This window comes from Herpailurus yagouaroundi, unplaced genomic scaffold (genome assembly GCF_014898765.1).
Source record: "Herpailurus yagouaroundi ecotype Mexico unplaced genomic scaffold, PumYag 140, whole genome shotgun sequence".
Lineage (NCBI taxonomy): Eukaryota > Metazoa > Chordata > Mammalia > Carnivora > Felidae > Herpailurus > Herpailurus yagouaroundi.
This window is the reverse complement of record NW_024412395.1, coordinates 2,895,954-2,912,307: the sequence shown is the minus strand read 5'-3', so window position 1 is coordinate 2,912,307 and position 16,354 is coordinate 2,895,954. Positions and strand designations below refer to the sequence as shown.

Genomic DNA, 16,354 nt, shown 5'->3' with positions numbered 1-16,354 from the left:
ACTCGAAAGTCTTCCTACAGGTGAACGGATAAAACAACTTGTGAAACATCCATGCAGTGGAAAGCTTGGTACTCAGCAACAAAAAGCAATGACCTATAGAAACATGGATGAATTTCAGGATAAATTTCCATTATGCTGAGTAAAGCAAGCAGACGTCCTCCCTCGAAAAAGAATATATTGTATGATTTCACTCATACAATTCCAGAAAATACAAACGAATCCAGTGACAAGAGGGCAGACTCGTGTTTGTCTGAAGATAGGGAGGCAGGTAGGGGTGAGAGGGAAGAAATCAGAGGCATGAGGAGAAACTACTGGGTCTGATGGATATGACCTTGACTGTGGGGATGGTGAAATGGGCAAATACACGTGACAAGACTCATCCCCCTGCCTCTCCCAACTTCTGACAGTATAAGGCAAGGAAGTACTGAAAACACTATTGTTCTAACCTGCATTGACAAGCTCCTTTGACCAGGGTTAAGTTTTGTTTAAAGTGAGGTGACAGTACTTTTACAGAACAGGTCTGCAATGCAGGATCCCAAGTACGTGCATCACAGCCAGCACACCACATGAAACCATGGGGGCAATGTGTGCACAGAAGAGAAACTGAGGCAAAGGAACATTCTTCCAGCACTGGTGTCTAGCAAGCAACCAATAATACCTTTTAAAGTTGGCTCCATACCTCTAGTGGAATAGCCTTGATTATTCTGAGGGCTTCTTGGCCTAGGCTACCCAGGCCTATGTGGCCTAACCAGAAGCCTGCTTTGTTTCTTCTCCAGTGCCATAGCAGATGGGAGCTTACCGTTCCAACCGGAGGAAGCTTGTTGCAGGTGAGGCAGAGTGTTAGTCCCAAAGATCAGGGCAGAACTGGCACAGACTCCCCATCTTAAATCTATTTGGGTCGGGGCAAAGAGGTGAGCTTCAGGCCTAAGTTGGCAACCCATGTCCTAAGGAAGAACATCCAGCTGGAAGGGACAGAGGTGGCGGCTGGTGCTCAAAAGAAGCAGGCCTAGCCACTACACCACTCAGGTGGCTTGGAGGAAGCAAGAGCAAACATGTGAAGAAAATCCACCATCGTTGGCAGCCCCACCTCCACTCCTGCAGCCTCAGTCCTGTAATTTGACCAATTTGTGCCTGCAATGGGACAAAATACAGTCTTGTATTTATGATAACCAAGAGCCATTGTGACCTCTTCAAAACACCAGGATAAGCGGAACTCACTCATACGGAAGAACAAAACTTTAGCAGAGTCAACTCTCAACAATGTGTGAGAAATTACGGTAGGATACACACATGGTGGACAGCACAGCCCTGATTCACTTGATAAAAAGATGCAAACTGCTCATGTACAAAAACCTCTTTGAGTCCTTTATTAACATTGGGAGATGTGCGGTACATACAATCAACAGCATCACACCAGCTACGCGAAGTACAGATAACTGAGAATGTACTTCAGAACAAGGATCTCAGAGCAACTTCAGATGTTGCTTGCTCGGAACCTCCACAAAAACCCAACTCTGACACACGCAGGACAGACAATATAACAATTTCACTTTGAAATGGTTTTTTAAAAAAATGACAAGAATTAATAGTTCAAACCCTTTAGAGTGTGAGATGTGGCAAGTCTCTTGGTGCCATATGACACTGCTGTAAAAGGCCAGCTCAGGCATTTGAAGGTCAGACAGATAAGAACTGGCTGGGCTGAGGGGAAGAGGTTTGATTTTTCAGTGTAGAGAGATAACAGATGGTCCAAGTGGATACTTTCAGTCCAGGCTCAGTATGGGTCCTGCAGGAATCCGTCAGATAAATACAACTTATAAACCAGAAGGCTGAAAACTGCCAGCCACTCATTTGTGTCACTGATTCTCACTGGCAAACACCGATGCATCAGGAGTCGTTTGTGACACAGCGAGTTTAAGAGGGATATGCCTGAAAGAGAGAATGGAGTTCACTGCATCAGAACAGCTCTGATCCGTTTGTGCCATTGGGTACCATGGGTCCCTCTGCTTTCTTGTGTGAATTAAGGAACACTTCCTTTTTTTCAATGTTCCATTTTGAAAAGAACCAAAACCCTCCCCCCACCCGCACCATCATTCTTCATAAATTCTGTTTCCAAAGTCCTGATTCTTCTGGGTCTAGACTTTCTCCTTTCGCTTCAATTTTGACACCTTCTTGACAGTCCCATTCTTGTTTAGAAGCTTCAGGACACGGTCTTTATGATCTAAAACCTTAAGCATGGAGTCTCTGGCCTCACTGATCTGGTCCATCACAAGTTTACACCGCTGCATATTTCCCTGCAACAGAAGACATCATCACCAATCGGTAATCAGGAGACCACCAGGCTTTTAAATAACTTCACCTTTGGACTGAGGCCATTCTGAGGCTGTCATATAAAAAAATGTTTTAGTCTTTCTTGGTATTGCAGGTTGAAGTAAACAGTAGGTTTTTACTAAATAAGTTAGTGAAAGAGGTAGGGAAATGGGAGAAGTAAGACCATTACGTAGGGATAACCCCTTAAACTGGATGGTCAGAGGGAAGGGCTCAATCAAACCTGTATCAGTTCGTTTATTCGGTGCAGATCATCATCAGTGGCCGCCTTTTTCTTTGGGATAATCCCTTCCTGTAGGTTGGTGAGTCTTTCATAAACATCATGCTCCAGATTTGTCTGCAACACACAAGAGGAAGGGCAACATGACCTCACAGGTACTTTTCCTGAGTAACGTCAGGCAGATGCACCCACCTTGAATCACTTCTGTAAACTGGTGTGAGAACTGTGTGGGTGATAGGATCCTTTCTCCCGAGGACCAGGGCGCTAACGTAGAGCAAGGGAAACTGTTCAACAACGATTAACAGAACACTGCGTCACAGAGTCCATCTTCAAGGATAACTTTTAAATACAGCCCTGAATTCACAACTGCTCTAAAAAAAAAGTCTGAAGGTTTCAGAGAATATGCTTTTCTAAAGTACAAAAAGTAGCCACGGCACTACTTAATTTTTAGATACTCATAATAGACCATGTTCTTCACATCAGTGCTACTCCAAAGATGGAAAACTTCATGAGGTTGTTTGACTGGTGCCCCTTCACCTTCTTGGTGAAGGACTCCCACACTAGGGTGATGGAAACGGACACGTAACACCAGCCAACACTGGACACACATGAGATCAACAGCAGTTTACTAGTCGATATACTCACAGCCCAGGGGAGGAGGACACCACACACCATGCAGGGCCACACAGGGGCTGCACTCAGGAACAGAGTGAACAAGCAGTGGCTGTAGGAGGCAGGCTTTGTAGTATTAAGAGGGAGAGGTGTCCCCTAGTTACCATGGGAGGATGGGACAGCTTATGTGAACAATATTGCAAACTGGCAGGGAAATAAATCCCACTAATCAGGAAGAGGTGGGAGCTGAGCCTGGTTCCCGTGATAAGGAGCACTGTGGGCAGCAAGGGTTTACAGTCAGGCCACTTGAGGCTCTCTGTTTCAGATTCATGGCAACACAAAATACTGAAGCTTAACTGTGGGTCTTACACCCACAGTTGTTCAATATATTTTGGTTCCGGGCATCAGACTAAGATATGTTTGAACTGTATCTCTGGGATAGATATAATAATTATAACATTACGTATTAGACATAAAAACTCTGCCATCACCCAGATGGAAATGCTTCAGAATTACTCAAAAGGAAACACTATGAATACGGATGCCTCTGGCACCTGTTCCTCATGTCAGCAGGACATAACAACTTTACTAGAACTCCACCTACCAGCTGTAGCAACTGAGCGGCACAGAGGTGAACTTTCCAGCCTTGAGCACGACAGGACACCCCTTTCTGGTTAGCTATTTCCTGCAGCATAGCTTTCTTCTCTTCTGGAGCCATAAAAAAATAAAAAGTGTATTTCAATTTTTATAAAGCTAAAAGAATTCGGGTTCAAGCTGCTGAGGTGCTACTATGTTATCAAGAATGTCTTCACTTAAATATCTTTATTTAAATAACTCCTTTGCATTGAAGTCATTAGGAATAGAGGTCACAACATGAATCAAAGTTTCTCCTTTTGTTCATCCCCGAAGAATGCCATAATGACGTACTCTGCTAATCTAGAGAGTTCAAAAGAGAGCAAATTATGTTTTAATCTCTTAAAGGAAGGGAACTGGTCTGTGGTTGCTTAGAGCCCTTGCTCATGTGTGATGCTTCCAAGCCTGTGGAGAACTGGGCATGAAGTTTTAGAAGAGTTTTGCTGTTATCTAGATGTTGGAGAAATGAAAGGAATCAAGTTTGTATAACATTTCACATTTGATAGAAAAGTCCAGTAACCAGAACTGTAGTAAAATAAATATGAAACGTATCATCTGGACTGGGGAGGGATAAACTAGGATAGAGGGGTACTTGTCAAAGGTGAGTTTAGCTGTGTATGTGAATTTTTAATTACTGTTTAGCTATAACTTAAAATGTATTTACAGATTAACAGATCATTAAAAATTATTTTAAAATATTTTTAAAATTTTACTTTATTATTTAAAAAAATATTCTTGAAAAGACTGTCTATGTATTTGTCAAAACCCACAGAATGTAGAACACCAATACTAAGCCTTAATGTAAGTGATGAACTTTAGGTGATATTGATGTGTTCATGTATGTTCATCAAACACACCAAATCTACCATTGCGGTGGGGATGTTGATAGTGCGGGAGGCTATGCATGTGTGGAGCTGAGGGTACATGGGAATCCCCGTACCTTCCATTCAATTTTGTTGTGAACCTAAAACTGCTTTAAGAAGTTTATCAATAAACCAACCCCCCCCCCCCCCCCCCCCCCATGGCACCTGAGTGGCTCAGTGGGTTAAGCATTCAACTTTTGCTCATGATCTTGCGGTTCACAAGTTCGAGCCCGGCACTGGGCTCTGTGCTGATGGCTCAGAGCCTGGAGCCTTCTTTGGATTCTCTGTCTCCCTCTTTCTCTGTCCCTTCCCCACTTGTACTCTGTCTCTTTCAAAAATAAACCTTAAAAAAAAAAAAAACCTACCTAGTAGGTAAATATTAGCGTGCATATGATTTAAAGACTTTTTAAACTTTTGAGGCAATTGGAGATTCACATGAAGTTGTAAGAAATAACACAGAGATCCTAAGTACTCTACCTGGTTTCCCCCAGTGGTAACATCTTGTAAAACCACAGTACAATGCCACAACCATGATGATGATGCAGCCTATTTAGATTTCACCAGTACTTGGTGTACTGTACTTGGGTATTTCATTTTAGACATTAAAAAAAACTCTTTGAAATAATGATGGACTCAGAGGAAACTGCAAAGATGGTACAGGGATACATCTGATAAGAAACTTGTATGTAGAACATACGAAAAATTCTTACTACTCCATAATACAGAGATAAATCGTGTAAAAAGCCAAAGGATCCAAACAGACATTTCTCCGAAAAAGATATACAAATGGCCAATAAGTACGTTCTAGTTTCTGGCTATTCCAACAAAAGTTGCTATGAACAGCTGTGCAGATTTTTGTGTGCACACAGGTTTTCACTTTTCTGGGTAAATGCCCAGGAGTGTAAGGTCATATGGTAAGTGTATGTTCTGGTTTTTATGACACTGGCAAATTGCCTTCCTGAGCAGCTAGCTGGGCAAAGTGTGCAAGACAACTGACTTGTGGAATGACAGTGCACCACTGATCTCTCCAGTGAAAGAGAAAATTTTAGTAACTATTTAAACCTCTGGGAAGGCACATTAAGGGAAAACAGAAATGCAACTCTACTCATGCAACATATATTTAAGCCCACCTGCGGTAAGAACAGAGAGTCCATGGTATCTGAATCAAGACCATTTCTCTGTTTCTCTCCCAGCTCAGTGAGGTGGATACCCCAGGTGGACTGCAGCAGCCCAGAACATGGGGTTCCCTTCCCTCCAGCTGCCAGGTGAAAGGCGATCTTCCCAGGAGAAGCAGGTCATCAGGATTTCCCATCCTGACCCCTGCTACCTGCTGCTGAGGCTAAGTACTAGGTGTGTACAACTGAGATGCAGGGGTTCTCTTCTGTTCAATCCCTAGTCCAGAATGGAGACTGTACCCAAGGCAAGTGTGCTAAGAACACTGGGGCCCTGGGAACCCTTTTCCCGCTTTTTGAAGTGATGGTTTTATGCTAGGAGAAGCAAGCCAAGAGGACCCCAGGCTGCTCACTCCTCTTCCCCTCCGCTGGATGCTCACCTCCTAGAGAAGGTTGCTCACCTTCAGAGAGAAGGTTGCCATTGTCCCCACCCCACCTCCAGAGTCCTTGCTCAGAGATTCTACCTGGGGCAGGAGGTGGGGAATTGGCCATAAAACAGGTAGTTTCTAATCTTTTTCCAAAGCAACAGGCTCCATATGCCACAGACTATGAAGCTGAAACCTAAAGGCACTCCTAGGAACAGTGGGTTCCCATAGCATAGGAATAAATGTTATGGAGGTGTCTCAGTGGTTTAGTCTGTTAAGCGTCTGACTCTTGGTTTCTGCTCAGGTCTCATGATCTCATGCTTTGTGGGTTCTGTGCTGGCAGTGTGAAGCATGCTTAGGATTCCCTCTCTCTCTTTCTCTCTGACCCTCCCCACTCACACTCTTTCAAAATAAACAAACAAACAAACAAACAAACACATTTTATGGTCATTTTCCATTCTAGGACCTAATGAAAATATTATGTCTCCTTAGACAGCTCTTGGCTTGACAGTTTCTCAGACTGTCCTTGATTCTGATGACCTTGACAGTTTTGAAGGGTACTGGTAAAGGAATTTTGAAAGATGCCTTTCTATGTGGATCTGTCTGATGTTTCTCAGGATTAGAATGCAGTTATGAGAGGAGATACAGAGGGGAAGTGACAACGCCATCAAAAACTATGAGGGGTACACACTCTAGTATAATTAACATACAGTTGTATTAGTATTAGGTGTACAGTATAGTGATTTAACAATTCTATACATTTCTCAGTGCTCATCAGAAGTGTACTCTTTTTTTTTTTTTAACGTTTATTTATTTCTGAGACAGAGCATGAGTGGGGGAGGGGCAGAGAGAGAGGGAGACACAGGATCTGAAGCAGGCTCCAGGCTCTGAGCTGTCAGCACAGAGCCCTACGCGAGGCTTGAACTCACAGACCATGAGATCATGACCTGAGCTGAGGTCGGATGTTTAACCGACTGAGCCACCCAGCTAGCCCAGAAGTGTACTCTTAATCCCCTGTACCTACTTCATCCATCCCTCCTCCCCAACTTCCCTCTAGTAACAATCTGTTTCATCAGTTTGTTCTAGAATTATAATTAAGAGTCTGTTTCTTGGTTTGTCTCTTTCTTTGTTGTTATTGTTTTTTTTTAACATTTATTTATTTTTGAGAGTGAGAGAGACAGAGCATGAATGGGGGAAGGGCAGAGAGAGAGGGAGACACAGAATCTGAAGCAGGCTCCAGGCTCTGAGCTGTCAGCGCAGAGCCCGATGTGGGGCTTGAACTCACGAACTGTGAGATCATGACCTGAGCTGAAGTCAGATGCTTAACCGACTGAGCCACTCGGGCGCCCCTGTTTTGTTTTTTTAAATTCCACATGAGTGAAATCATATGGCACTTGTCTTAGCATTATACCCTCTAGATTCATCCATGTTGTTACAAATGGCAAGCTTTCAATCATTTTTATGGCTGAGTAATATTCCCTTGGGTATATATATCACATCTTTATCCATTCCTCTATCAATGGACACCTTGGTTGCTTCCATAATTCAGCTATTGTAAATAATGCTGCAATAAATATAGGAGTTCATAAATCTTCTCAAATTAGTGTTTTCATACTCTTTGGGTAAATACCCAATAGAGGAATTACATGATATGATAATTCTTACTTCTAATTTTTTTTAATGTTTATTTTTGAGAGAGACAGAGTACGTGTGGAGGAGGGGCAGAGAGAGAGGGAGACACAGAATCCAAAGCAGGCTCCAGGCTCTAAGCTGTCAGCACAGAGCCCAACACGGGGCACAAACTCTGGAACTATGAGATCATGACCTGAGATGAAGTCAGATGCCTAACTGACTGAGCCACCCAGACGCCCTATTTCTAATTAAAAAAAAAAAAAAAAAAAAGGTTTATATATTTTTGAGAGAGCGGGAGAGCGAGCGAGTGTGTGTGAACAGGGGAAGGGCAGAGAGAAAGAGGGAGACAGATAATCTCAAGCAGGCTCTGCACCATCAGTGCAGGGCCCGAACCCACAAACCATGAGATCATGAGACTTGAGCTGAAATCAAGAGTCAGTGGCTCAACTGACTGAGCCACCCAGGCGCCCTTCTATTTTTAATTTTTTAAGGAACCTCTATACTATTTTCCACAATGGCTACACCAGTTTGCTTTCCCAACAACAGTGCACAAGGGTTGCTTTTTCTCCACATTCTCCCCAACATTTGCTTCTTTTGTTTTTGATTTTAGCCATCTGACAGGTGTGAGGTGTGGTAGCTCACTGTGGTTTTGATTTGCATTTCCCTGGTGATGAGAGATGTTGAGCATCTTGTCATGTGTCTGCTGGCCACCTGGAAGTCTTCTTTGGAGAAATGTCTGTTCATGTCTTCTGCTCATTTGTTGCTTAGATTATTTAGGTGTTTTTGGTGTTGAGTTATAAAAGCTTTTAACCTTTTATCAGATAGGTCATTTGCAAATATCTTCTACCATCCAGTACACGGTCTTTTAGTTGTTTCCTTCACTGTGCAGATTTTTATTTTGATAGGGTCCCATAGTTTATTTTTGATTTTGCTTCTCTTGCCTCAGGAGACCTATCTAGAAAAATGTTGCTATGGCCCATGTCAGAGAAATTACTGCTTGTGTTCTCCTCTAGGATTTTTATGATCTCACATTTAGATCCTTAATCAATTTTGAGCTTATTTTTGTGTATGGTGTTAAGAAAGTGGTTCAGTTTCATTCCTTTTTAAAAATTTTTTTAAAAAATGTTTATTTATTTTTGAGAGAGAGAGAGAGACACAGTGAGTAGGGGAGGGACAGAGGGAGGGAGATACAGAATCTGAAGCAGGTTCCAGGCTCTGAGTTGTCAGCACAGAGTCTGACATGGGGCTTGAACTCCTGAACCATGAGATCATGACCTAAGCCAACGTCAGACACTTACTGACTGAGCCACCCAGGTGCTCCAACGGTTTCATTCTTTTGCATGCAGATGTCCAGTTTTCCCAACATCATTTGTTGAATGGACTGTCTTTTTCCCATTGGATAGTCTTGCTTCCTTTGTCAAAGACTAATTGACCATATAATTATGGACTTATGTCTGGGCTATTTTTTTCCATTAATCTAGGTTTCTATTTTTGTGCCAGTACCATACTATTTCGATTACTATAGCTTTGTATTCTATCTTGAAATCTGGAATTGTGGTACCTCTAGTTTTTCTTTTCCAAGACAGCATTGGGTATTCAGGGTCTTTTACGATTCCATACAAATTTCAGAATTATTTGTTATAGTTGTGAAAAATGCTGTTTTATTTTGATAGATATTGCATTAAATCTGTAGACTGCCCTGGGTAGTAATGGCATTTTAACAATACTTGTTCTTCCAATCCATAAGTATCTTTCCATTTTTGTCATATTCAATTTCTCTTATTAATGTTTTATAGTTTTCAGAGTACAGGTCTTTCACCTCCTCGTTTAAGTTTATTCCTAGGTATTTTACTATTTTTGGTACACCAGTAAATGGAACTGTTTTCTTAATTTTTCTTTCTGGTATTTCATTAATAGTACATAGAAATGCAACAGATTTCTGTATAATTATTTTGTAACCTGAAAACTCACTGAATTCATTTGTTAGTTCTACTAGTTTTTTGGTGGAGTCTTTTGGGTTTTCTCTATATATGTCATCTGCAATTAGTGAAATTTTTCCTTCTTCCTTCACAATTTGGATGCCTTTTGTTTCTTTTTCTTGTCTGACTGCTGTGGCTAAAACTGCCAGTTATATGTTAAATAAAAGTGGTGAGAGTGGACATCCTTGTCTTGTTCCTGTTCTTAGGGAAAAAACTCAGTTTTTACCACTGACTGTGATGTTAGCTATAGGTTTTTCATATATGGCCTTTATTATGTTGAGATATGTTCCCTCTAAACTTACTTTGTTGGAAGGTTTTATGATGAATGGAGGTTGCATTTTGCCAAATGCTTTTTCTACATCTATTAAAATATTCACATGGTTCTTATTCTTTCTTTTATTAAGGTGATGTATCACATTGATTGATTTGTAAACAATGAACCACCCTTGCAAGCCAGGAATAAATCTCACTTGATTATGGTGAAAGACTTTTTAAAATATATTGTTGGATTTGTCTTGCTAGTATTTTGTTGAAGATTTTTGCATCTATGTTCATCAGAGATACTGGCCTATCCTTTTTTTTGTGTGGTGTCTTTATCTGATTTTGGTATCAGGGTAATGCTGGCTTCATAGAATGAATTTGGAAGTTTTCTTCCCTCTTCTATTTTCTGGGATAGGTTGAGAATAGGTATTAACTCTTCTTTAAATGTTTGGTAGAGGGTGCCTGGCTGGCTCAGTCGGTAGGGCATGCAACTCTTGATCTCGGGGTTGTGAGTTCAAGTCCCACATTGAGCATGGAGTCTACTTAAAACTAAAAAAAGTTTTTAAATGTGAATGTTGAATAGAAGTCACCTGTGGAGGCATCTGGTCCTGGACTTTTGTTTGTTGGCAGTTTTTTGATTACTGATTCAATTTTATTGGTGGTAACCGGTCTGTTCAAATTTTCTATTTCTTCCTGACTCAGTTTTGGGAAGTTATAGGTTTCTAGGAATTTATCCACTTCTTCTATGTTGTCCAATTTGTTGGCACATAATTTTTCATAATATTCTCTTATACTCCTTTGTATTCTTATACTCCTGTGGTGTTGGGTTATTCTTTGTCCTGTTTCATTTGTTTTTGTTTATTCAAATTCTCTCTTTTGATGATTCTGGCTAAAGGTTTATTAATTTTGTTGATGTTTTCAAAGAACTAGCTACTGGTTTCATTAATATGTTCTATGGTGGTTTTTTTTTTTTTAAGCTTCTCATTTATTTCTGCTCTAATCTTTATTTCCTCCCTTGTACTGGTTTCAGGTTTTTCTTCTTTTTCTAGCTCCTTTAGGAGTAAGATTTACTTGAGATTTTTCTTGCTTCTTGAGGTTGGCCTGTATTACTATGAGCTTCCCTCTTAGAACACCTTTTAATGCATTCCAAAGATTTTGGATTGTGTTTGTTTTCATTTTCATTTGTCTCCATGTATTTTTTGATTTCCTCTTTCATTTCTTAGTCGACCCATTCATTTTTTTAGTATTATGCTATTTAACCTCCACGTATTTATATTCTTTCTAGCTTTTTTCTTGTAGTTGATTTCTAGTTTCACAGCGCTGTGGTCAGAAGAGATACAGGGTATGACTTCAATCTTTTTTACTTTGTTGACACTTGTTTTGTGGCCCAACATGTGATCTGTTTTGAAGAATGTTCCATGTGCACTTGAAAACAATGTGTATTGTGCTGTTTTGAGATGGAATGTTCTGAATGTATCTGTTAGATCCACCTGGTCCAATGTGTCATTCAAAGCCACTGTTTCCTTGTTGATTTTCTGTTTGCACGATCCACTGATGTAAGTGGGATGAAGTCCCCTACTATTATTGTATTACTATTGACTATTTCCTTTATGTTTGTTATTAGCTGCTGTATGTATTTGTGTGTTCCCATGCAGGGTACACAAATATTTACAACTGTTATATCTTCTTATTGGATTGTTCCCTTTTATGATTATATAGTGTCCTTCTTTGTCTCTTTGTTTTAAAGTTGTTTTTGTCCAATATAAGCATTGCTACTCCGGCTTTCTTTTCACTTCCATCTGCATGATCAATGCCTTTTCAACTCTTCACTTTCAATCTGCATGTGTCTTTAGGTCTGAAATAGGTCTTGCTTTTTAATCTATTCTGTCATCCTATGTCTTTTGGTTGGAGCATTTAGTTCATTTACATTCAAAGTCATTATGGACAGATATCTATTTGCCATTTTGTTACTTGTTCTATGGTTGTTTTTGTAGTTTTTCTCTGTTCCTTTTCTTCTCTTGCTCTCTTCTCTCATGGTTTGCTGGCTTTCTTCAGTGATATACTTGGATTCCTATATTTGTTGCATATCTACTACTAGTTGTTGATTTGTGGTTATCATCAGTTTTATATGTAACATCTAATGCATACAGCAGTCTACACTGACAGTCACTTATGTTTGAACAGAAGAGTGCATACTATTAGCATGATGCGTCATTATTCATGTTGACCTTGAACACCTGACTGAGGTGGTGTTTGTAGGGTGTGTCCACTGTAAAGTTACTCTTTTCCCCACCAAAGTACACTTTGTAAGAAAGTCTCTATGTGCAGATCCCACTTAAAGACTGGAAATTTCTGTCCCCTTGAACATCTTTTTGTGCATGCCATCCGTGTTATCCTCTTTGGTGAAGTGTCTCTTCATGCGTTTGTCAATTTTCTAATTGGATTATTGTTTTTATTGACTGTTAAGTATTGAAAGTTCCTAATACATATATTCTAGATATGAACCCTTTATCAGATATGTGGTTTGCTAGTATTTTCTCCTGGTCTATAGTTTATCTTTTTATCCTGACAGAGTCTTTCAGTGATAAGAAGTTTTTATTAAGTCCAATTTATTTTCCTTTCCTTTTGTGGACAGTGTTTTTGGTGTCGTGTCTAGGAGCTGTTCACCATGCCCTAGGTCCTGAAGACTTTATCCTAGGTTTTCTTCTAAAAGTTTTATAGTTTTACATTTAATATTTAAATCTATTATCCATTTTGAGTTAACTTTTGTATAAGGTGTGAGGATTAAGTTGAGGCTATTTCTCTCTCTTTTTTTACACTTATGGATGTCCACCACCATTTGTTAAAAATAAGAAGATTCTCCTTCCTCCACTTAATTATTTTTCCATTTGGTCAAAAATCAGTTGAGCATATTTGTGTGGGTCTATTTCTGCATTTTCTATTCCATTCCAGGCACTTACATGTATATTCCTCTGCAAATACCACCCTGTTTAAACTACTATAGATAAACTATATGCTTTAATAGCAGAAAAAACGATTTCTCTTATTTTTCAAGATTATTTTAGCTATTATACTTTTTATACCTTTCATGTAAAGTTGAGAATAAGATTTACTATGTCTACAAAAATCTTTCTGTGAGTCTGTTAGGAACTGTATCAAACAAACCTACTGATCTAGGGAAAACTGACATCTTATGTTGAATTTCAAATCCATGAATGCTGCATGTCTCTTCATTTATTCAGATCATTTTTGTTTAATATTTATTTTTGGGAGAGGGCAAGTCGGGGAGGAGCAGAGAGAGGGGGCCAAAAGATCGAAAGTGGGCTCTGCGCTGAAAGGCTGACAGCAGTGAGCCCAATGTGGGGCTCAAACTCACAAACCACAGATACTCAGATCTCTTTAGTCAGCATTTCATAGTTATTAGCAAACATGTATGTTTTGCTAGATTTATACGAAAATTACAATTTTAGTATAAAATTGTATCTAAAATTACAATTGATTTGTGTGTTGACATTGTATTCTGCGACCTTGCTGAACTCATTTACTACTTCCAGGAGTTTTTTTTATGGAATCCTTGAGATTTTCTATGTAGACAATGATGTCACTTGCAAACAGAGATAGTTTTATTCATTCTTTTCCAACCCATATAGTCTTTTTATCTCTTCCTTGACTTATGGCGTGTCTAGAACTTCCACTACTAATCGTGAGTTTGTTTCCTGTGTTGCTTATTGTTCTGTTTTTTTTTCTTCTTCCTGTGAATTACCTGACCAATTTTCAATATTCCATCTTGATTTATTTATATGAACATGATTTTAAAGCTTGGGCAAAGTAAATCAATAAAGTTTAATAGTCAAGAGACCATCTGGATCAACACTTTCAGTGGTCAGATTACCTTTCCTGAGATAAATTTTTGCACAGCGAGTCCCAGGCAGTAGTAACAATCCTTCTGTATGGCATAAATGTTATCAGGCTACACTTTACAATATTTTCCTGCTATGACATGGAACTCCTGTGCCGTGAAGAGATGTTTATTACTGGGCCACTCCCTGCTTCCACCAAAGGCCACCACTCTCTGGTATCTGGAAATCGAGCCTCTTTCCAGACCTCAAAGTCCACTCATAAGAACTGCTGGACATGCAGCCACCTCTGGAGTTCCCTTCAGAGACTGGACTATCAGAAGCTTTACCCCTGCTCGCAGACATTATAGTCCATACCATCTGATTCATCTTGAGGATTCAAGGAAACCATCAGAGATGTTTCCAAGTAGAATTTATTTGAGGGAAGGGGAAATGTGATCAATTCTCTGAAAACTTACACTTCTCTGTGCCATGATTATACCGGAGATTAATGATACTTTTTTTTTTTTAATTTTTTTTTTTTTAAACGTTTATTTACTTTTTTTGGGACAGAGAGAGACAGAGCATGAACGGGGGAGGGGCAGAGAGAGAGGGAGACACAGAATCGGAAACAGGCTCCAGGCTCTGAGCCATCAGCCCAGAGCCCGACGCGGGGCTCGAACTCACAGACCGCGAGATCGTGACCTGGCTGAAGTCGGACGCTTAACCGACTGCGCCACCCAGGCGCCCCTAATGATACTTTTAAAGTCTACCATCTCGTAGAAATATTTGCAGATATTTGCAAGTACTATCGGCTATTTTTACTATATGTGGGTTTATGATAATGTAATTCTCAAGTACAACCACAACAAAACGTTTACTGAAGGCTTGCCCTAGACCATTTCAGGAGCTTCACATGTTAAACAAAAGGTGTTTTGGAAAATAAACTTCCTGGGGCTTCCAATGTATCTCTCAGCATCCTAGGGACTAATGTGGACTATGTCCAATAACAATAAAGCTTTTCCGTAACTACCCTGGGGGCTAAGGAGGTCACTGTGTCATCCCCTGGGTTTTCTGGAAACTAGAAAACTGTAATTCTGCCTTTCTACTCTACTATGATTACCATACAGTCAAGTGAGACCAATTTCATGCATTCACAATGGATGTTTCTGGGGAAACTAACCTTTGACCCGGACATCACTGTACCGCTGAAAGTGGTGGTAAGCAGCTTTCCAAGGGTTCCGATAGTGACGGAGCAAAGTAATGGGAGGTCTCGGACGCACTGGGACATACCTCACACCTTCTTCATCTATTTAGAAGAAAAGAAAAGGAAGACATTAAATAACTTATATATTGTCAAGAATCCTCAAGATGTAACTTTAAGAAGGATTATGGGAACAGCCTCGGGGATGGACTCCCGACTTAAGTGGGAAAGCTTCACGTGACAATAGCTAGCCCAAGTGACCATTACCAATATACTCCTTGGGTGGAGACTTGCGTTTCTCAGCCTTCACCAAAAGACTCTTGGCAGTGGACTTCTCATCGTCAGTGCTGTTCGTCTCCATCATATCCCCTTCTTCTGTAGAAATCACGTGCTGTTGCTTTCGAGGCTTTTTCCTTGGAGAGGCACCAGGTGGTAGGTCACTTGTAGGCATGGACAGGTTGTTAGCCAGCAATGCGAGAGATGGAGACACAGTGCTGGTAGCCAGGGGGGGAACTGCTGTCATAGGAAAAAGAGCACATACATGTGTGAGAGAACCCACGCATTATGGGTAGCTTCACTGGATTTGCAACCAATGAGAATGGCTAGGACAGAAAAGAGAAGTAACATTTACTGAATCTTCCTATGTGGCTGGTAGTGTGCTAAGCACCCTACTTGTGGCAGAGGGTGCCGACTGCTCCCTAATACATCATGATTTCACCATCCTTAAGTGAGGACCCTTACACCTGTAGACGGGCACTCTGCCACTCAGCTGAAAGACTATTTACTAGCCTCCTTTATAGATGGGTGTGGCCATATGAAATGAAAACAGAAGTGTTTTGTAGCATTTTTTATAAGTGTCCTTAAATGAAGGTGTGACCTTCTACTCCTTGTCTTCTGTCACCCTGGAACTCAGATACGATAGCTGGAGTTCTAGCAGCTCTCTTGAATCTAAAGCATGAGTGTCAAACTAGGGGTGGTAGGACCTTGGATCTCTGATCCTATGGAGTCCAGTACTATCCCTGGACTGTCTGCTTGAACCGTCTCTGCTATGGAGGACACTAGGCATGTTCCTCAGGCCTGGAGTGCTCCTTTTCCAGATATCCGAACAGCTGGCACTTCATCTTTTTAATGCCTCTATTCAAAGATGACTTCCTCAGTGAGGCCCTCCCTTTAAAACTCTTCTTAAATTCATAGCTCCGACTTTCCCTCACATAGCCACACCTCACTTTATTGTGCTTTGCAGATACTGTGT

At 40.5% G+C, this 16,354-nt stretch overlaps 1 protein-coding gene across 10 annotated transcripts in view; it reads right to left on the bottom strand.

The window, feature by feature from the left end:
• Positions 1-1,339: 1,339 nt before the first annotated feature.
• SAP130 (Sin3A associated protein 130) overlaps positions 1,340-16,354 on the bottom strand; it is an 81,597-nt gene continuing 66,582 nt past the window's right edge. For 6 of the 10 annotated variants that reach the window (XM_040474715.1, XM_040474713.1, XM_040474712.1 and 3 more), the window contains 5 exons: positions 15,370-15,618; positions 15,082-15,207; positions 3,762-3,865; positions 2,549-2,662; positions 1,340-2,291 (listed from right to left, as the gene is read on the bottom strand). In XM_040474715.1, the coding sequence (XP_040330649.1) occupies positions 2,133-2,291; positions 2,549-2,662; positions 3,762-3,865; positions 15,082-15,207; positions 15,370-15,618 (752 nt within the window). In that variant the 3' untranslated portion in view covers positions 1,340-2,132. The remainder of the gene's footprint in view (positions 2,292-2,548; positions 2,663-3,761; positions 3,866-15,081; positions 15,208-15,369; positions 15,619-16,354) is intronic. The other 4 variants (XM_040474709.1, XM_040474711.1, XM_040474708.1 and 1 more) reach the window with 1 other exon arrangement.